General features: G+C 42.1%; 1 protein-coding gene and 1 pseudogene across 2 annotated transcripts in view; one reads left to right on the top strand and one right to left on the bottom strand.

Annotated features, from left to right (window-relative positions):
- Window positions 1–1,172: 1,172 nt before the first annotated feature.
- Window positions 1,173–4,404, bottom strand: LOC109575106 (small VCP/p97-interacting protein pseudogene; annotated as a pseudogene).
- Window positions 4,405–4,774: 370 nt separating this feature from the next.
- OS9 (OS9 endoplasmic reticulum lectin) overlaps window positions 4,775–22,259 on the top strand; it is a 34,213-nt gene continuing 16,728 nt past the window's right edge. Inside the window, exons 1-5 of one of the 2 annotated variants that reach the window (XM_019960940.2) lie at window positions 4,775–4,967; window positions 5,393–5,569; window positions 6,437–6,500; window positions 6,631–6,707; window positions 6,892–6,990. In XM_019960940.2, the coding sequence (XP_019816499.2) occupies window positions 4,806–4,967; window positions 5,393–5,569; window positions 6,437–6,500; window positions 6,631–6,707; window positions 6,892–6,990 (579 nt within the window). In that variant the 5' untranslated portion in view covers window positions 4,775–4,805. The remainder of the gene's footprint in view (window positions 4,968–5,392; window positions 5,570–6,436; window positions 6,501–6,630; window positions 6,708–6,891; window positions 6,991–22,259) is intronic. The other variant, XM_019960938.2, reaches the window with a different exon arrangement.

The following is a 22,259-nucleotide window of genomic DNA, read 5'->3' as shown; positions in this document are numbered from 1 at the left end:
GGCTGTGGTCCATGGGAGTCACAAAGAGTTGGATACAACTGAAGCAACTGAGCACGCACGTATGCTTTATTCAGATGCTGGACCTGCTGGACTGATCCTTTACTTTTTATTAATTTTCTCCTAAAGTAGGCCAAATTTCATTTTCTTTCTTTCTTTCAAAGACTTACTTGTTTATTTATGGCTGCACTGGGTCTTCACTTTTGCATGCATGACCTTTCTCTAGCTGTGAAGAGAGGGATCACTTCACTGTGATGCTCAGGCTTCTCACTGGAGTGCCTTCTCCTGTTGCAGACCCCAGGGTCTAGAGCACTGGATCAGGAGTTGTGGTGCACAGGCTTAGTTGCTCTGAGGCTTGTGGGATCTTCCCGGATCAGGGATTGAAGCCATGTCTCCTGCATCCGCAGACAGATTCCCAACCATTAATGTTCAACTGTATCCTCTAGTCTTTCTATTGAATTTTTATTTTTATTGGTTTTGATTTCCAAGAGCTCTTTTTTCTTATCTGAATAGTAGCTGCTTTTAAAAATTGCTTCCTTAAAAAAATAGCTTTCTGTTGTAAATTTTTTAAGTAAAAAATTTTATTTCTAAAATATAATCCAATGACTTCACAATCTTTCATGAACAAACATACTACCAATTCTCTAAAGGATAAAGAAAATTGAACCTGTCTTTAACTACATATCTTGCCTGGATAGTCACAGAATATTTCATTCAATAATCAAAGAAAGTGATTTTTCCAATGAGGAGTCAAGAGATCTATATTACAGTTCAAACTCTTTAAAATTAAAATACATAATATACTGCAATATAAAACAAGATTTGTAGGAGGGATAAGCAAGATAGTAGTCCAGTTTCCTTTTTGTAAATAAGGTGAGTTGGTCTATTTAATTTATAATCCTTATTGCACTTAATACCTGAAAATTCTAATTTAGGGCTCAGACTTATCATCCAAAATAGCAACCAAATTAAAAATGCAGTAATTCTTCTACTTGAGCTTACTATATATTAAAAACTCAAAAGACAAAAAATTCTATAATACATATTACCAATGAACAAAAATCTAAAAAGTTTATGGCAATGCATCACATAGAATTACCTTGCAATATTTTTGTTTAAAGTAGACTTTTTAAATAGAGTACTTACATATTTCTTTCATACATTCATACTTACCTTGGCAATTTCACATCTATAAAAATCTTATAATCATTCTTTAATAAATACAAAAGAATAAAAACACCTATGAAATTTGGACAAACAACATTAGCACTAAGTATAACCCATCCAGATTCTTAGGTTAACTCATTCAATTACTACAAAGATCTTTATAGAGTTGAATCTAATACTGTATATTGTACATCACTGCCCTCTGATGGCATCACCAATATATAATTTTAAATTAAGCAAGCTAAAGAAAAACTTTATTATAATGTAAAACAGAGTGTGTCAATTTTATAAGCTACAGAGGTAGAAAATAAATTATAAGAAGTTTAATGTTTTCCAGAAATATCAATTTCTTAGTAAGTTTAAAAATTTACAGTGTTCCTTCATATATGCCCTTCAAATAATTTTTCAAGATTTCCCCTGACGATCAGTTCAAAAGGCACTGAGTCTCTCAGTTAGTCAGTTCAGTCGCTCAGTCGTGTCCGACTCTTTGCGACCCCATGAATCGAAGCATACCAGGCCTCCCTGGCCATCACCAACTCCCGGAGTTCACTCAGACTCATGTCCATCGAGTCGGTGATGCCATCCAGCCATCCCATCCTCTGTCGTCCCCTTCTCCTCCTGCCCCCAATCCCTCCCAGCATCAGGGTCTTTTCCAGTGAGTCAACTCTTCGCATGAGGTAGCCAAAGTATTGGAGTTTCAGCTTTAGCATCAGTCCTTCCAAAGAACACCCAGGACTGATCTCCTTCAGAATGGACTGGTTGGATCTCCTTGCAGTCCAAGGGACTCTCAAGAGTCTTCTCCAACACCGCAGTTCAAAAGCATTAATTCTTCAGTGCTCAGCTTTCTCACAGTCCAACTCTCACATCCCTACATGACCACTGGAAAAACCATAGCCTTGACTAGATGGACCTTTGTTGACAAAGTAATGTCTCTGCTTTTCAATATGCTATCTAGGTTGGTCATAACTGTCCTTCCAAGAAGTAAGCATCTTTTAATTTCATGGCTGCAATCACCATCTGCAGTGATTTTGGAGCCCAAAAATATAAAGTCTGACACTGTTTCCACTGTTTCCCCATCTATTTCCCATGTAGTGATGGGACCAGATGCCATGATCTTCGTTTTCTGAATGTTGAGCTTTAAGCCAACTTTTCACTCTCCACTTTTACTTTCATCAAGAGGCTTTTTAGTTCCTCTTCACTTTCTGCCATAAGGGTGGTGTCATCGGCATATCTGAGGTTACTGATATTTCTCCCAGCAATCTTGATTCCAGCTTGTGCTTCTTCCAGCCCAGCGTTTCTCATGATGTACTCTGCATAGAAGTTAAATAAGCAGGGTGACAATATACAGCCTTGACGTACTCCTTTCCTATTTGGAATCAGTCTGTTGTTCCATGTCCAGTTCTAACTGTTGCTTCCTGACCTGCATATAGGTTTCTCAAGAGGTAGGTCAGGTGGTCTGGTATTCCCATCTCTTTCAGAATTTTCCACAGTTTAGTGTGATCCACACAGTCAAAGGCTTTGGCATAGTCAATAAAGCAGAAATAGATGTTTTTCTGGAACTCTCTTGCTTTTTCGATGATCCAGCGGATGTTGGCAATTTGATCTCTGGTTTCTCTGCCTTTTCTAAAACCAGCTTGAACATCTGGAAGTTTAAGCAAAAATCTTCACATATAATGAAATAATGAGATATAAGGTTAAGTGGCAAATTAAAAATAGCTAGATCACTTTATAAAGGAGGGGAAATACAAGTGAAAATTTGAATATTTGAGATGTATGCAAAATTTTTCCATGCAATATAAATATATATTCACAATTTAGGTCCATGTTCTAACTACTGAAAAATGGCAAATCACCCACTGTCTGCAGAAGAGCACATGTAGGGAAAATAAGTATTTAATGAAAGTTCTGGCCATTTTCTAAGTCTGACAATCAAAAGAATTTTCAATATTCAGTTTTGAAAAAGCACTGCACTTAAGAGCACTAAAATTACAAAGTCTGAATCTTCATTTGTTCAGAGAAGAAGTTAAATTGAGGATGTCCACTTGATTGCAGGTATAGTAATTGGCAGTAGACTCTTACACTCATGCTTTATAAAACTATCCATCTAAGTCCACCTTCTGGTGGGGGTTCAGATGTAGCCATTTCTTTTTCTATTTTTTCCTTTTTCTTTCTCTTTTCTTCTACAGACTGAACATTTAGAATACTCCGAGATGCAGCCTCCTTCTGTCTTCTCTCTGCAGCCTCTGCAAGCTTTGCTCTTTTCTCTCTCAGGTCCGGCGAGGGAGGCGCGGTCTCCATGGGACAGGGAAAACACACTCCCACGGGGATCGCGGTTGGAGGTCCCCTCCTCGGCCCGCCCAAACTAGGCGGTGAGAACTGCGCGATCAAAGGCTGGTCCCAGGTCTGCGATGCTCGCTCCGCCCTGCTCCTGCTATAATTTTATGCACACAATATATTATTTCTCTGAGGCTCTTACTGATGGGTTTTTGTTTGTTTAATTTTCGGTTGCTTTTTCTCCCTTGCAATTTGTTTCCTCTGAGTTGCTGCTCTTCTTCTTCTTCTTGCTTTTTTTGTTTTCTTCTTTTTATATTAAAGACATTCCTTAAATGTTTTATGATCCTTGACCGTCGGCTTATATTTTGGAGTGAGGCTATCAAAAAACTGTTTGGAAAGATTGTGTGCCGGCTCAGATAGAGAAGAATCTCCCTGCAATGCAGGATTCTCGGCCAAGGACTTAAATGTAGGATTCCCTCATCTTATTTCTTTAAGAGAACCCTGATGAAAATATCTTTGGGATTTCTCTGTTGGGCGGGACAGAGTCTCCAGATAAGTTTTTCCAAAGATATAGTCATGCTCTTGTTTATGTTTGTTTAGGAATCAATTTCTCAGGATTGCTTCATCAGTTCCCATTCCTCCATTTGCTTTCTAGCTTCTGAAATGCTGCTGTCTCCTTTCCCTTTGTTCCTACGTGGCCTGGAAGACAATACCTACGTTTGTCACTCGCAGCTCTCCAGCTCCCAGTTTTCAACTGGAAGTTCCCATTATTTCTTTAGGATAATTTTTATTGGAAGACAACTGCAGGATCGTCCAGAAAGGTTTTGACACAAATTACCAGATCACCCTAAAGTTGTATGTATCTATGAAAAGAGGAATGCTACTATACAATAATTGTTTGTTTTGTAACAAGTATTAAGTAGCTTTCAAGAGTATTGTGTGCACGCACCCATCCACCTCAAACATCCGCTTGGCGGCGGCCAGACACAATATAAAAAATGACTTAAAAAGCAATCAGAAATGCGTACAACAGCTGGGCTAAAACAGAGAAAAACAAAACAAAACAACTGCTTAACTGGGCCCGGCGTGTAGACCGCGCCTCCCTGAAACTGGGAGAGGGGAGGAGGGGATCCGATATCATTGGTGATTGGTTGGCCTCTTCAACCAATCACGCGTAGCGAGTGATTTTGCTAATTGTCGTGATACACCTCCTCGTGGGCTTTAGAGCTACGTTGACAAATGGGAATAGGGCACGTGAGAGGGACAGAAAGTTTCGCCAATAAGACCTTGGGACGTTATGGGCGGGATGAGGCCGCCGCCAGGTTTAGGGCGGAAGGAATTGATCTGGATTAGAAGGGGAACGAAAGATGGCGGCGGAAACGCTGCTGTCCAGTCTGTTGGGGCTGCTACTTCTGGGGCTCCTGTTACCCGCAACCCTGACCGGCGGGGTCGGGAGCCTGAACCTGGAGGAGCTGAGTGAGATGCGTTATGGGATCGAGATACTGCCGTTGCCTGTCATGGGAGGCCAGGTGAGGAGGCGTAGAGGGGCGAGGGTCCTGGGCAGAAAGGGAAGGAGAAGAAGGTAGAGGAAGAAGGGCAGCTGTGGAGTCTGTGGCGGAAGCCTAAGGAGAATCGGGAAGAGTAAGCAGTGGTTTTATGAGGACTCCTGAGGATCGTAGTCAAAGACCCATTCCCTTGGGGCCAGGGACTGGGAGGGGTGGGGCTTCCCTCTGTCAACTTCAGGTTCCAGTTCCCTATTGAAACACCCAGACTCCTCCCCTGTGAAAAAGTGGGAGTGCCCTCTCCCCTCACCCGCTGAACACCGCTGGAGGACTTGTGGCTCACTCTGTCTTGACTGGACTCTTCCCCATTATGTGAAGAGGGATCTCGTTGTTCTCCCTGATCCCAAACCTCTCTTTGCCTCCCTGTCCCCCGACCCTCACTTTTTTCCCAGAGCCAAGCTTCGGACGTGGTGATTGTCTCCTCTAAGTACAAGCAGCGCTATGAATGTCGCCTGCCAGCTGGAGCTATTCACTTCCAGCGTGAAAGGGAGGAGGAGACACCTGCTTACCAAGGGCCTGGGATCCCTGAGTTGTTGAGCCCGATGAAAGATGCTCCCTGCCTGCTGAAGGTGAAAGGAACTGGGATAGAGGGAAGGAGGGCATGGAAACTAGTTATCTATTTGGGAACTAGTTATCTATTCACAATGTGTCTGTGAATGAGGAGTGATCAGAGTATCTGTAGGAGTTAAGAAGGCCACTGAAGGAGCAGGCATATTGCACAGACAGGAAAGAAGCAAAGAATCCTGTAACCGATGATGATACTTTGCTGATTATAGAGGAGTGTTAGGATAGAAAATCTCAGAATAAAGATTAAACCAATATTGAGGTGCTTAAAGAGGGTCAGGCTGGGGCAGTAGGGGTACTCCCCGAGAGAAACTTTCCTGGTTAAGTCACTCCTTTCCCTGTCACTCTCTGCCCAGTGTCCTGTTTTTTTTTCATCATGGCACTTTTCATGACCTGAAATTATTAACTGAATTATCAGTTTATTTTTGGTCTGAATCCTAGTACTAGAACGTAAGTCTGTGAAATCAGAGAATTTATCTTGTTCACAGCTGTATCCACAGTAGCTAAAACAGTACAAGGAAGTTCAATTAATACTTTGATATTCCATGTTTCCCTGGTCTGAGTGCTTCAGGATATCATGATTTTTTATCTTTATGGACAACAAAGAAGGATTAAAAAAATATTTACAAAGAAAAAAATTTTTTTAAATATTTAGAAAGAGAAGAGTAGTAAACCAACTAGGCTGTAGAGGTCTCTCTCCAATTTATAGAAGAAAAACAGCCCTCCTCACCAAGAATCTGGAGGATTAAGAATAAGGAGGAGATGAGAAGTAAATCAGTGGTTATGTGTTTTGGGGCCAGGAGAGATTTTGGTTCCAAGAAGAGATGTCTGCATTCCATCCCCCTGACAGTTCTTTTTTCTTTTATTGTCAGACCAAGGACTGGTGGACATATGAATTCTGTTATGGACGCCACATCCAGCAGTACCATATGGAAGGTGAGTTCCACCTATGTTTTCCCTAAGCCCTCAGAAACCTGTCATGGAAGGTGACCTGCCTCCCCAGTTCCCTTCCCTCCTAGTCCTCTGAGAACAGGGTAACCATGCTTCACTGTTCTCTTTCTTGCAGATTCAGAGATCAAAGGTGAAGTCCTCTATCTCGGCTACTACCAATCGGCCTTCGACTGGGATGATGAAACAGCAAAGGTGGCAGGAGTGTGGGACCAGGAGAGAAAGGGGTCTGGGCTGCAGACTGAGAGCCCTGTCGAGAAGGGGAGGGTCAGGATTAACTGGCGTGTTTCTCTGGGCTTCGTCTTAGGAGAGAGTGCTCTTTTTTTTCCTCCTTGCTGTCTTTCTCACACCCCTCCCTCATGCCTGATGTCCTCCCCAGGCCTCCAAGCAGCATCGCCTGAAACGCTACCACAGCCAGACCTATGGCAATGGGTCCAAGTGCGACCTCAATGGGAGGCCCCGGGAGGCTGAAGTTCGGGTGAGTCTTGGGAGAGGGAAGTTGACACTCCGACAGTGGCAACTCAGAGTCTAAGGGAAGAGGGCAGGATTGTGTGGTATCGTCAAGAGTGTCTCTACCAGGCCCTAGACCCTAAGTTTAAGACTCATATTTCCAGCTTTGTGTCACTGCCTCAATTTTCACAGGCACTTCTGTTTTTTTTTTTAATAGGTGTATAATTGCTTTACAATGTTGTATTAGGTTCTGCTCTACAACAGCATGAATCAGCTATATGTGTACATACATGCCCCCACTCTTGAACCTCCTGTGTCCCGCCCCACATCCCACTCCTCTAGATAATCACAGCCCTGAACTGAGCTCCCTGTGCTATACAGGAGCTTCCTACTAGCTACCTGTTTGACACATGGAAGTGTATACCTGTCAGTGCTACTCGGTTAACTCATCCCACCTACTGCTTACCCCACTGTGCCCGGAAGTGCACTCTCTGTGTCTGCATCTCTATTTCTGCCTTGCAAATAGGTTCATCAGTACCATTTTTCTAGATTCCATATATACACATTAATATATGATAATTGTTTTTCTCTTTCTGACTTCACTCTATATAACAGAATCTAGGTTCATCCACATCACTACAAATGACCCAGTTTTGTTCCTCTTTATGGCTAATGTTCCATCGTGTATATGTACCGCATCTTCTTTATCTCTTCTTCTGTTGATGAACGTTTAGGTTGCTTCCATGTCCTGGCTGTTGTAAATAGTGCTGCACTGAACACTGGGGTACATATGTCTTTTTGAATTGTGGTTTTCTCAGGGTGTATACCCAGTGGTGGGATTGCTGCATCATATGGTAGTTTGAGTTTTTTAAGGAAGCTCTGTACTGTTCTCCGGGCTTCCCAGGTGGCGCTAGTGGTAAAGAACCTGTCTGCCGATGAAGGAGATATAAGAGACTTGGATTCCATCCCTGGGTTGGGAAGATCCCCTGGAGGAGGACATGGCAACCCAGTCCAGTATTCTTGCCTGGAGAATTCCATAGATAGAGGAGCCTGGCGGGCTACAGTCCATGGGGTCACAGAGTCGGACATGACTGAAGCGATTTAACACACACGTACACTGTTCTCCAGAGTGGTTATATCAATTTCCATTCCCACCAACCAACCACACTTTTATCTGTGTTTCTCTTTTCTGTCACCTAAGCTGAACGAGTTTCATTACTAACTCTTACTCTTCACTTTGTCCTCCTTTCTTCACTTACTGACTCTGCAGTGAGGTCGTGCTGGTGTCGGTATGGGGCTCCGCTCTGGAGATGCAGTGGGGCAGACATGCAGCCCCTACCCTCCTGGACTGCAGGCGGGAGAGGAAGGCAGAGGTTAAAGGATCACAAAAATGAGCCTGTGATTACAAGCTGAGAAGTGATGTAGAGGGAAGGAATCAGAGCTGATAACGAAGCTCCTTCATTCTACTTCTGTATTTCTCTCACAGCTGTCCTCTCCTATGCTTCATACCTTCATTTCTCACCTGCATCATCTCCAACAGCCTCTTAACAAAGTTTCCTTATGTTGTGGTACTTAAAGGAATTCAGGCAGGCAGCTGTCTGGTAGGCCAAGTTCCTCAGGTGATTCTAATGTGTATTCACAAACATATACACCAGGACACAAGAGTTCTCTTTCTGCAATACAGATTTGCACATGCAGTTGTGTGGTGGTAAGTGTGGGACACTAGGATCGCCCGGGTAGGGTGGGGTGGTGGAGGGGGGAGCCCAGGTGTAATGTCTGCCAATATCCATGGTATAAATATCCCCACCATGGCCAAATTCATGCTATCACTGTGACGTCAGTCATCGTGCAACATTTCTGAAAACTTACCAGTTGGCTTTTGTGAACTGGCCTGAGTTGGCTCTAACACACCACTCTGAGCAGGTGTCACTTCTCTACCAAGTTCTGGCAAGCCTTCAATAATTCTGCCTGACACAAAGGATAAGACCCAAATACTTCAGAGCAGACTGGGGTGGTAGCAGCAGAGAAGGGGGAAGCAGCCAGATTCTGCATAGATTTTGAAGATAGAGCCAATAAAAGTTGTTGAAGGATTGGATGTGACAGGGAGTCTATGATGATTCCAGGGCCTTTAGCTTGAGCAGCTGGAAAAATGGAATTGTCATTTAGTTAAGTGGGAGGGAACGGGTGTGGAGGAGGAAAGTAGGCTGGTGTTGGACATATGAAGGTCAAAATGTCTAGTAGATATCCCAGTGGTGATGGGCAGTTGGTAGTTTGCTCTCTTAATTCTGGAATTCCAGGACAGGGTCTGGGTTAGAGATATAAAATCTTACTGCGTTTCTGTCCCATTGCTGTTCTTCCTGCCCTTTGATTTTTTGTTGTTGTTTGTTTTTTAAAAACTATTTTTTTATTTGGCTGCACTGGATCTTAGTTGACATGTGGGATCTAGTTTTCCCAACCAGGGACTGAACCCAGGCCCCCAGCATCGGGAGCACAGAGTCTTGTCACTGGACCACCAGGGAAGTCCCTCTTCCTGTCTTTTGAACCATTGGGTCTATTTCCTCTGCCTAGAGATCTCTGAATGGCTGTCTCCATCCTCTCATTCAGATTATATATCCCTGTGACACCTCCACAGGGAGATCTGACATAGGCACACAGACACACACACCCTTCTGCCTTCATCCTGATAAACTCCTATGGTGTTTTACATTCTTCAAAGCATGTGTCATTTCCTGAAATTAGCTTATTTTTGGGGTTTAATTTCTTTGTGTATCCCCACTAAAATAAGCTCCAGGAAGTCAGGGACAATATCTGACTGTCTTATTTTCTGCTGTATCCTCAGTGTCTTCCACAGTGCCTGGCACCAAGTAGATGCCCAGAGATTATTCACTGAATGAATGGAATGAATGATGAACCATTTCAAATGTCACTGTATTTTCTGTGACCTTTCTTGGTTAGCCCAGAAAGTTCATTGTGTTCTTTCAGTGCTCCATATATCAGTACATCCGTGTCCACATATATCCACATCTTAGCCTGTTTGGGCTGCTATAACAAACTACCACAGGCTAGGTAGCTTATAAACAACAGAAATTTATTTCTCAAGTACTGGAAGCTGGAAGTCTGGGACTGGGGTGCCAGTGAGGTTGGGTGAGGACCCTCTTCCAGTCACAGACTTCTTGTATCCTCACAAAGGAGCTCTGTGGGGTCTCTTTCATAAGAGTATTAATCCCATTTATGAGGGCTCCAACCTCATGAGCTAAGCATCTCTGACAGGACCCTCTCCTGATACCGTCACAGTGGGCATGAGGATTTCAACCTACAAATTTTAGGGAGACACAGACATTCAGACGACAGCAATCCACAGCACCCACACACATATCTAATCTATTATAGCACTTACTTCATTGTATTCTGTATATTTCTTTACTTGTTTGTATGTTCAGTGACACTGAGAACTGAAGGCAAAGACTTCATTTTCCTCATAGCTACTGACAATGTGCCCTGTGCCAAGCACTATGATAGACAGCTGGAGAGGAAATGCTGACTGAGAGGCCTAGTCCTGCTGTCAGGAGACAGACATACAAACAGCCACAGCACATAGGCAGACTCTCCGATGGGTGAGGTACTTTTCATAGGGGAACATACAATGAAAGAACTAACCCAGGTCAAGGGGAGACCTCTGGGGAAGGTGACCTTTGAACTGGCAGTAGAAGGATGAGGACTTAGTCCAGCCACTGTAGAGGAGTGGGAAGGAGAGGGTGTTCCAGGTGGAAGGCACATGGAATTCAAAAGGCCTGGAGATGGGAGGGATTGATAGCTGTGCACTGACTGGAGGGAACTACGAGAGGTGAGGCTGGGCAGTCGCTAGGGGACAAGTCACACATCACGCTAAGCTCTGCAGCTGTGTTGAGGAGTTTGGACAATCTGAGAAATGAGGGGAAACCAATGAAGTATTGGGTTGGCCAAAAAGTTCATTCAGGTTTTCCCATAAGCTGTCCTAGGAAAAACCCAAATGAACTTTTTGCCAGCCCGATCTTTTGAGCAGATGCTGACAAATTCAGTGTTGGTTTTGAAGGCTCGCTCTGGCACAGTTCACTTCAGTCGCTCAGTCATGTCAGACTCTTTGCAACCTCATGAACCGCAGCATGCCAGGCCTCCCTGTCCATCACCAACTCCTGGAGTCTACCCAAACCCATGTCCACTGACTCAGTGATGCCATCCAACCATCTCATCCTCTGTTGTCCCCTTCTCCTCCTGCCCTCAATCTTTCCCAACATCAGGGTCTTTTCAAATGAGTCAGCTCTTCACATGAGGTGGCCAAAGTAGTGGAGTTTCAGCTTCAACAGTCCCTCCAATGAACACCCAGGACTGATCTTCTTTAGAATGGATTGGTTGGATCTCCTTGCAGTCCAAGGGACTCTCAAGAGTTTTCTCTAACACCATAGTTCAAAAGCATCAATTCTTCGACGCTCAGCTTTCTTTATAGTCCAACTCTCACATCCATACATGACCACTGGAAAAACCATAACCTTGACTAGACGGACCTTTGTTGACAAAGTGATGTCTCTGCTTTTTAATATGCTGTCTAGGTTGGTCATAACTTTCCTTCCAAGGAGCAAGTGTCTTAATTTCATGGCTGCAGTCACCATCTGCAGTGATTTTGGAGCCCCAAAAAATAAAGTCAGCCACTGTTTCCCCATCTATTTGCCATGAAGTGATGGGACTGGATGCCATGATCAGAGTTTTCTGAACGTTGAGCTTTAAGCCAACTTTTTCACTTTCCTCTTTCACTTTCATCAAGAGGCTCTTTAGTTCTTCTTTGCTTTCTACCATAAGGGTGGTGTCATCTGCATATCTGAGGTTATTGATATTTCTCCTGGCAGTCTTGATTCCATCTTGTGCTTCATCCAGCCCAGCGTTTCTCATGATGTACTCTGCATATAAGTTAAATAAGCAGGATGACAATATACAGCCTTGAGGTACTCCTTTTCCTATTTGGAACCAGTCTGTTGTTCCATGTCCAGTTCTAACTGTTGCTTCCTGAACCTGCATATAGGTTTCTCAAGAGGCAGGTCAGGTGTCTGGTATTCCCATCTCTTTCAGAATTTTCCAGTTTATTGTGATCCAAACAGTCAAAGGCTTTGGCATAATCAATAAAGCAGAAGTAGATGTTTTTCTAGAACTCTCTTGCTTTTTCGATGATCCAGCGGATGTTGACAATTTGATCTCTGGTTTCTCTGCCTTTTCTAAAACCAGCTTGAACATCTGGAAGTTCACGGTTCACATATTGCTAAAGCCTGGGTTGGAGAATTTTGAGCATTACTTTACTAGCGTGTGAGATGAGTGCAATTGTGTGGTAGTTTAAACATTCTTTGGCATTGCCTTTCTTTGGGATTGGAATGAAAACTGACCTTTTCCAGTCCTGTGGCCACTGCTGAGTTTTCCAAATTTGCTGACATACTGAATGCAGCATGTTCACAGCATCATCTTTTAGGATTTGAAATAGCTCAACTGGAATTCCATCACCTCCACTAGCTTTGTTCGTGGTGATGCTTCCTAAGACCCACTTGACTTCACATTCCAGGATGTCTGGCTCTAGGTGAGTGTGAGTGATCACACCATCATGATTATCTCAGTCATGAAGATCTTTTTTGTACAGTTCTTCTGTGTATTCTTGCCACCTCTTCTTAATATCTTCTGCTTCTGTTAGGTCCATACCATTTCTGTCCTTTATTATTATTCTGTTAGGTCCATACCATTTCTGTGCCTACCTTTGCATGAAATGTTCCCTTGGTATCTCTAATTTTCTTGAGTTCTCTAGTCTTTCCCATTCTATTGTTTTCCTCTATTTCTTTGTATTGATTGCTGAGGAAGGCTTTCTTATCTCTCCTTGCTATTCTTTGGAACTCTGCATTCAGATGTTTATATCTTTCCTTTTCTCCTTTGCTTTTGGCTTCTTTTCTTTTCACAGCTATTTGTAAGGCTTCTTCAGACAGCCATTTTGCTTTTTTGCATTTCATTTTCTTGGGATGGTCTTGATCCCTGTCTCCTGTACAATGTCATGAACCTCCATCCATAGTTCATCAGACACTCTGTCTATCAGATCTAGACCTTTAAATCTATTTCTCACTTCCACTGTGTAGTCATAAGGGATTTGATTTAGGTCATACCTGAATGGTCTAGTGGTTTTCCCTACTTTCTTCAATTTAAGTCTGAATTTGGCAATAAGGAGTTCTTGATCTGAGCCACAGTCTGCTCCCAGTCTTGTTTTTGCTAACTGTATAGAGCTTCTCCATCTTTGGCTACAAAGAATATAATCAGTCTGATTTCGGTGTTGACCATCTGGTGATGTCCGTGTGTAGAGTCTTCTCTTGTGTTGTTGGAAGAGGGTGTTTGCTATGACCCGTGCGTTCTCTTGGCAGAACTCTACTAGCCTTTCCCCTTCTTCATTCTGTACTCCAAGGACAAATTTGCCTGTTACTCCTTTCTTGACTTCCTACTTTTGCATTCCAGTCCCCTATATGAAAAGGACATTCTTTTTGGGGTGTTAGTTCTAGAAGGTCTTGTAGTTCTTCATAGAACCATTCGACTTCAGCATTACTGGTTGTAGCATAGACTTGGATTACTATGATATTGAATGGTTTGCCTTGGAAACGAACAGAGATCATTCTGTTGTTTTTGAGATTGCATTCAAGTACTGAATTTCGGACTCTTTTGTTAACTACGATGGCTACTCCATTTTTTCTAAGGGATTCCTGTCCACAGTAGTAGATATAATGGTCATCTGAGTTAAATTCACCCATTCCAGTCCATCTTAGTTTGCTGATTCCTAGAATATCGATGTTCTCTGGCTGGAGCGAATCAAATGATTGGGAGACCAGTGAGGAGGTGGTCGCGGTGATCCAGGTGAGAAAACAAGGTGGCCCAGGGATGAAGACATTTGAATTATTGGAGAGATTCAAGGGGCAAAATGAACAGAGTGAGATTCCCAGGTCTCTGGCTTGAGCAACTAGATAGATGGTGGTTTCCGTTCCCAAGATGGGTATAGTGGGAAGAGCAGTAGGTTTGGTAAAGGAAAATGTTGGTTTGGGTTTTGAATAGGATGATTGTAGTGGCTATAGGCATCCATGTATATATATGAGGAGGCTCTGGGATCTCTGGGTTCACAGCTCAGGAGAAAGATCTAAATTGAACCCAGAGTGTTCGGAGCCATCAACCTACTGGTTATAATTGAAGCTGTGGTATGGATGAAATCCCACCCAAAGAGACAGAATATAGTCAGAAAAGTGGAACAGAGCTCAAGGAAGCCATCATTGAAGGCCTGGGCAGAAGGGGTCTCTGCCAAGAAGGGGCCAGAAAGGAGACTGTGGTGACATAGAATATAGAAAGGACATGTCTTGAGAAGGAACTGGCCTGTGGTGTTGGTTGCGTCTGAACCTTCAAGGAAGTGGAGAATTAAAAACTGCTTGTGAGCGATCATAGGAATTGTTATTTTAATAAAGCAACACACAAACATGGAAATAAAAATTCAGATGGTAGGGAGGGGAGCCAGATGAAGATTGGTAAGTGCTCTGTTCGCAGCCTCCCCTGGCCAGTCCTTGGTTGGACTCCATGCCAGAGGTCGTTGGCGGTTTCCTGCAGAGCAGTTTCAGGGGGCTGGTGAAGCTGAGGTGTTGAGCACCGTGGTGAGGAAGTGGAAGTCTTTGAAGAAGTCTGGACTTGAAGGGGACGGGTGTGGGCTTGGGAAGGTGGGACTTTGTGCTTGTTGTTTCACGTGTTAAGGTAGGAGCAGGTTTACATGCTGGGTGGACTTAGTAGAAAGGAGAGTAGGTTGAGGTATAGGAGAAGGAATGAGAGCAGAACGTGGGCAGGGCTGGGATCTGAGTAGGGAACTGTTACTGTAACTAGAACAAAAAGCATATTTTCTGGGGAGTCTGGAGGTTTTGGTGGCAGAAAATTGATGGTATTCCTATCTGCCTGCTTCTCATTTTCAGCTTTTGGTGGGCCCCCAAGTTAATAGGTTTAGTGACTGAGTGAATCCCCCACTCCAGGGCTGGCCTGGTGATGTTCCATCTTCCAGGTGCCTCCTTGGTGGGAGCAGTGTGCACAGAATTTGGTAAAAGTGCATTTTCCATGGAGTTTAGAAACAGTAGGTTAGCCATCTGGAATTAAATAAATTTGGATCCCTATCTCAATTCTTATATTAAATAGGATTTCAGAGAGACCTAAGATTTTTTTCCACTAAAATGTTTAATTATGAAACATTTCAGACATACAGGAAATAATGTCATAGACAAGTTAAACAGATGTTTAACATTTCACCATATTTGCTTCGGATCTGTTCTTTGTTTTTTAAATAAAAGGAATAAAATGCTAATGATATAGTTAAAGCCCACCATCTCATTTCTTCGTCTTGTCTCCAGAAACAACCAGAACCATCTCTGTGGTTGCTTTGTACTTTTATTAGTGCTATACACATCCCAGGCAACATGTATAGTTTTGTGTTTTAAAATTATGCATCAGCATAGTTCTGCTTTTTCACTAATGGAGGTATTTATCATTCTGTGGCATGACGTGGAGATCCAGTTCAGTTATTTTAATGGCTGCATTGTGTTTCATTGTTTACTTATCCATTCCTCTATTGAGGAACAGTTGGATTTCAACTCTACTGCCCTTACACACACTGCTGCTATGTAGACCACATTGTGAATGGGGAAGAGTTCCTCCAGGGAAATATCTAGTAGAATCACTGGGTTATAGGGAATGCAGATGTTATTGGTGAATTTGGTGCATTGCCCATTTTTTCAATGTCTTTTTAACATAAAGTCATTCTTCATTTATTTTTAATTATTGTTTTTTAAGTTATAGTAAAACAGACATTAAAAGTTGCCATTTTAACTATTTTAAGTGTACAATGCAGTAGCAGTAAGCACATTAACAATGTTGAATAACTGTTACCACTAATTACTATTTCATTAACACCTTCATTTTGTTGTTGTTTTTCTTCACTAAGTCGTGTCTGACTCTTTGAGACCCCATGGACTGTAGCACGCCAAGCTTCTCTGTCTTCCACTATCTCCCAGAATTTGCTCAAATTCATGTCCATTGAGTCAGTGTTGCCATCCAACCACTTCATTCTCTGTCGCCCACTTCTCCTGCCCTCAATCTTTACCAGCATTAGGGTCTTTTCCAGTGAGTCAGCTCTCCTCATCAGGTGGCCAAAGAATTGGAGCTTCACTTTCAGCAACAGTCATCCCAATGAATATTCAGGGTTGATTTCCTTTAGGACTGACTGGTTTGATCTCCTTGCAGTCCAAGAGATTCTCAAGAGTCTTCTCCAGCACCACAATTTGGAAGCATCGATTCTTTGGCATTGAGCCTTCTTTATGGTCCAACTCTCACATCCATACATGACTGCTGGAAAAAACCATAGCTTTGACTATCCAGGCCTTTGTTGGCAAAGTGATGTCTCTGCTTTTTAAGACACTGTCTAGGTTTGTCATAGCTTTTCTTCCAAGGAGCAAATGTCTTTTAATTTCATGGCTGCAGTCACTTGTCTGCGGTGATTTTGGAGCCCAGGAAAGTAAAATCTGTCACTGCTTCCATTTTCTCCCCCATCTGTTTGCCATGAAGCGATGGGACTGGATGCCATGGTCTTAGTTTTTTTTAATGTTGAGTTTCAAGCCAGCTTTTTCACTGTCCTATTTCACCCTTGGTTGCTGTTCACTTTCTGCTGTTAGAATGGTGTCATCTGCGTCTGACATTGTTGATATTTCTCCCAGCAATCTTGATTCTAGCTTATGATTCATCCAACCCAGCATTTTGCATGATGTACTCTGCATATAAGTTAAATAAGCAAGGTGACAATATACAGCCTTGTACTCCTTTCCCAGTTAAGACCCAGTCAGTTGTTCTATGTCTGGTTCTAACTCTTGCTTCTTGACCCACATACAGGTTTCTCAGGAGACAGGCAAGGGGGTTCCCATCTCTTTAAGAGTTTTCCACACTTTGTTGTGATCCATGCAGTGAAAGGCTTTAGTGTAGTCATTGAAGCAGAGCAGATATTTTTATGGAACTCCCTTGTTTTCTCCATGACCCAGCAAATGTTGGTGATTTGATCTCTGGTTCCCCTGCCTCTTCAAAACCCAGCTTATACTTCTGTAAACTCTTGGTTCACATACTGCTGAAGCCTAGATTGAAGAATTTTGAGCATATGCCAGCATATGAAATGAGCACAATTGTATGGTAGTTAGAACATTCTTTGGCATTGCCCTTCTTTAGGATTGGAATGAAAACTGACCTTTTCCAGTCCTGTGGCCACTGCTGAGTTTTCCAAATTTGCTGACATACTGAGTGCAGCACTTCAACAGCATCATCTTTTAGGATTTGAAATAGCTCAACTGAAATGCTGTCACCTCCACTAGCTTTGTTCATAGTCATGCTTCCTAAGGCCCTCTTGACTTTGCAGTCTGGGATGTCTGGCTTTAGGTAAGTGACCATACCATCGTGGTTAACTGTGGGTCATTAATATCTTTTTCATATAGTTCTTCTGTGTATTCTTGCCACATCTTCTTAATCTCTTCTGCTTCTATTAGGTCCTTACCATTTCTGTCTTTTATTGTGCCTGTCCTTGCATAAAATGTTCCCTTGATATCTACAATTTTCTTGAAGAGATCTCTAGTTATTCCCATTCTATTTCTATTTCTATATTTTTCCTCTGTTTCTTTCAACTGTTCATTTAAGAAGGCCTTCTTATGTCTCCTTGCTATTCTCTGGAAGTCTGCATTCAGTTCATTTCAGTTCAGTCACTCAGTCATGTCCAACTCTTTGCAACCCCATGGACTGCAGCACCCCAGGCTTCCCTGTCCATCACCAGCTCCTAGAGTTTACCCAAACTCATGTCCATCGAGTTGGTGATGCCATCTAACCATCTCATCCTCTGTCGACCCCTTCTCCTCCTGCCCTCAATCTTTCCCAGCATCAGGGTCTTTTCAAATGAGTCAGTTCTTTGCATCAAGTGGCCAAAGTATTGGAGTTTCAGCTTCAGCATCAGTTCTTCTAATGAACACTCAGGACTGATCTCCTTTAGGATGTACTGATTGAATCTCCTTGCTTTCCAAGGGACTCTCAAGAGTCTTCTCCAACACCACAGTTCAAAAGCATCAATTCTTTGGCGCTCAGCTTTCTTTATAGTCCAACTCTCACATCCATACATGACTACTGGAAAAACCATAGCCTTGACTAGATGGACCTTTGTTGGCAAAGTAATGTCTCTGCTTTTGAATATCCTCTCTAGATTGGTCATAACTGTCCTTCCAAGGAGTAAGCGTCTTTTAATTTCATGGCTGCAGTCACCATCTGCAGTGATTTTGGAGCCCCAAAAAATAAAGTCAGCCACTGTTTCCACTGTTTCCCCATCTATTTTCCATGAAGTGACGGGACCGGATGCCATGGTCTTTGTTTTCTGAATGTTGAGCTTTAAGCCAACTTTTTCACTCTCCCTCTTTCACTTTCATCATGAGGCTCTTTAGTTCTTCTTTACTTTCTGCCCTAAGGGTGGTGTCATCTGCGTATCTGAGATTATTGATATTTCCCCCAGCAATCTTGATTCCAGCTTGTGCTTCATCCAGCCCAGCATTTCTCATGATATACTCTGCATATAAGTTAAATAAGCAGGATGACAATATACAGCCTTGAGGTACTCCTTTTCCTATTTGGAACCAGTCTGTTGTTCCATGTCCAGTTCTAAGTGTTGTTTCCTGACCTGCATACAGATTTCTCAAGAGGCTGGTCAGGTGATCTGGTATTCCCTTCTCTTGAAGAATTTTCCACAGTTTATTGTGATCCACACAGTCAAAGGCTTTGCCATAGTCAATAAAGCAGAAATAGATGTTTTTCTGGAACTCTCTTGCTTTTTCAATGATCCAACGGATGTTGGCAATTTGATCTCTCATTCCTCTGCCTTTTCTAAAACTTTTCTTGAACATCTGGAAGTTCACAGTTCACGTATTGCTGAAGCCTGGCTTGGAGGATTTTGACCATTACTTTACTAGTGTGTGAGATGAGTACAACTGTGTGGTAGTTTGAACATTCTTTGGCATTGCCTTTCTTTGGGATTGGAATGAAAACTGACCTTTTCCAGTCCTGTGGCCACTGCTGAGTTTTCCAAATTTGCTGACATATTGAGTGCAGCACTTTCACAGCATCATCTTTCAGGATTTCAAATAGCTCAACTGGAATTGCATCACCTCCACTAGCTTTGTTCATAGTGATGTTTCCTAATGCCCTCTTGACTTCACATTCTAGGATGTCTGGCTCTAGGTGAGTGATCACAGCATTGTGGTTATCTGGGTCATTAAGATATTTTTTGTACAGTTCTTCTGTGTATTCTTGCCACCTCTTCTTAATATCTTCTGCTTCTGTTAGGTCCATACCATTTCTGTCCTTTATTGTGCCCATCTTTGCATGAAATGCTCCCTTGGTATCTCTCTAATTTTCTCGAAGAGATCTCTAGTCTTTCCCATTCTATTGTTTTCCTCTATTCTTTGCACTGATCGTTGAGACTATCATCTCACCTTGATAGTCTTTGTTTTTTTTTTTTAATATAAATTTATTTGTTTTAATTGGAGGCTAATTTCTTTACAATATTGTATTGGTTAGTCTTTGGAACTCTACATTCAAATGGGTATATCTTTCCTTTTCTGTTTTGTTTTTTGCTTCTCTTCTTTTCACAGCTATTTATCTGCATTCAGTTGGGTATAAATTTCCCTTTCTCCCTTACCTTTTGCTTTTCTTCTTTCCTCAGCTGTTTGTAAAGCCTCCTCAGACAACCACTTTGCTTTCTTGCATTTCTTTTTCTTTGGGATGGTTTTGGTCACCACCTCCTGTACAATGTTGCAAACCTCTGTCCATAGTTCTTCAGGCACTCTATCAGGTGTAATCCCTTGAATCTATTTGTCACTTCCACTGTAAAATCATAAGGGATTTGATTTAGGTCATACCTCAATGGCCTAGTGGTTTTCCCTATTTTCTTTAATTTAAGCCTGAATTTTGCAATAAGGAGCTCATGATCTGAGCCACAGTCAGCTCCAGGTTTTGTTTTTGCTGACCGTATAGAGCTTCTCCGTCTTTGGCTGCAAAGAACATAATCAGTCTGATTTCAGTATTGACTATCTGGTGATGTCCATGTGTCAAGTCTTCTTTTGTGTTGTTGGAAAAGGGTATTTGCTGTGACCAGCATGTTCTCTTGACAAAACGCTGTTAGCTTTAACCCTGATTCACTTTGTACTCCAAGGCCAAACTTGCCTGTTATTTTGGGTATCTCTTAACTTCCTTTTGCATTCCAATCCCCTATGATGAAAAAGACCTTTTTTGGTGTTGGTTCTAGAAGGTGTGGTAGGTCTTAGAACCAGTCATCTTCAGTTTCTTTTGCATCAGTGGTTGGTGCATAGGCTTGAATTACTGTGATGTTGAATGGTTTGCCTTGGAAATGAACCGAGATTATTCTGTTGTATTTAAGACCACACCCAAGTACTGCATTTCGGACCCTTGTTGATTATGAGGACTACTCCAGTTCTTCTAAGGAATTCCTCCCCACAGTAGTTAGTAGATACAGTGGTCCTCTGTATCATCAGAATTAAATTCTCCCATTCCTGTCCATTTTAGTTCACTGGTACCTAAGACATCAATGCTCAATTTTGCTATCTCCTGCTAGACCACTTCCAGTTTACCTTGATTCATGAACCTAACATTCCAGATTGCTATGCACTATTGTTATTTACAGCATCAGATTTGACTCTCACCACCAGACACATCCACAGCTGAATGTCATTCCCACTTTGGTCCAGCTGCTTCATTCTTTCTGGAGCTATTGGTAATTGCCCTCTGCTCTTCCCCAGTAGCATATTGGATACCTTCCAGCCTAAGGGAGGGCTCTTCTTCCGATGTTATATCTTTCTGCATTTTCATACTGTCCATGAGGTTCTCCAGGCAAGAATACTGGAATGAGTTGCCATTTCCTTCTCTAGTGGACCACATTTTGTCAGAACTCTTCACTACGACCTGTGCCCTTGGGTGGCCCTGCATGGATTGGCTCATGGCGTCTCCAAGTTACACAGGCCCCTTTGCTATGACAAGGCAGTGATCTGTGAAGGGGAACATCATTATTTTACCATTTATTTCCTTCTGTTCTCTTTCTGACTTCTTGGATTTTTTTCACACTTAGAAAATTTTATATTTAATTTTTGAATAGGTATGAATTTTCATAGCTCTAATATAGAAATGCTTTACAAAGTATACAGAGAAAAGTCTTAACACACTTTCCCCTCATCACTCTATTTCTATCCCTGTAGAAAGGTTAACCATGGTTAGCTTCTTTTTTTACACTCAGAGATATTTTTTTTGCTCTTATTTTTAAAAAATTAAAAAAAATTTTAATTGGAGTATAATTGCTTTATAATGTTGTGTTAGTTCTGCTGTGAAACAAAGTGAATCAGCTATATGTGCATATACATCCCCTCCCTCTTAAGCCTCCCTCGCAACCCCCCCAAATTTTTTAATTAAAATATAGTTGATGATGAATTATGTAAATTATAATGAACAGTATAATCATTCACAATTTTTAAAGGTTATACTCCATTTATGGTTATTATAAAATATTGGCTGTCTTCCCTGTGTTGTTCAGTATATCCTTGTGCTTTATTTTATACATTATAGTTTGTACCTCTTAATCCTCTGCCCCTGTCTTGCTCACCCTTTCATCTCCTCGCTGATAACCACCGGTTTGTTCTCTGTACCTGTGATTTGACATTATGTATCGATTTTCTAATGTTAAACCAATTTTGCTTTCCTGAGATGCATCTAGTTTTTAAAATGTCTTTTTAAAAATACTATTAGTTATTTATTTTTGGGTGCACTGGGTCTTCGTTGCTGCATGCTGGCTTTTTTCTAGTTTCAACGAGCTGGGGCTACGCTCTAGTTGTGGTACAGGCCCCATGGCCCCAAGGCAGCTGGAATCTTCCCGGACCAGAATCAAACCCCTGTCCTGTGTTGGTAGGTGGATTCTCCACCACTGGCCCACTGGGGAAGTTCATATGTATTATCTTTGAGTATCCTTTTTTTATCTTGTTAGACTCAGTTTGTGATGTTTTTAAGGATCTTGTATATATCTCCTGAGAGAGACTGACCTTAGTTTTTCCTTCTAGTACTGTCCTTATGCTTTAGACAAGGTTATGCTAGCTTCAAAAAATCAGTTTAAAAATGTTCACTTTTTTTATATTCTGAAGATTGTGTAAGATTGTA

Source organism: Bos indicus, chromosome 5 (genome assembly GCF_029378745.1).
Source record: "Bos indicus isolate NIAB-ARS_2022 breed Sahiwal x Tharparkar chromosome 5, NIAB-ARS_B.indTharparkar_mat_pri_1.0, whole genome shotgun sequence".
NCBI lineage: Eukaryota > Metazoa > Chordata > Mammalia > Artiodactyla > Bovidae > Bos > Bos indicus.
This window is presented reverse-complemented; position numbering and strand designations above follow the sequence as displayed.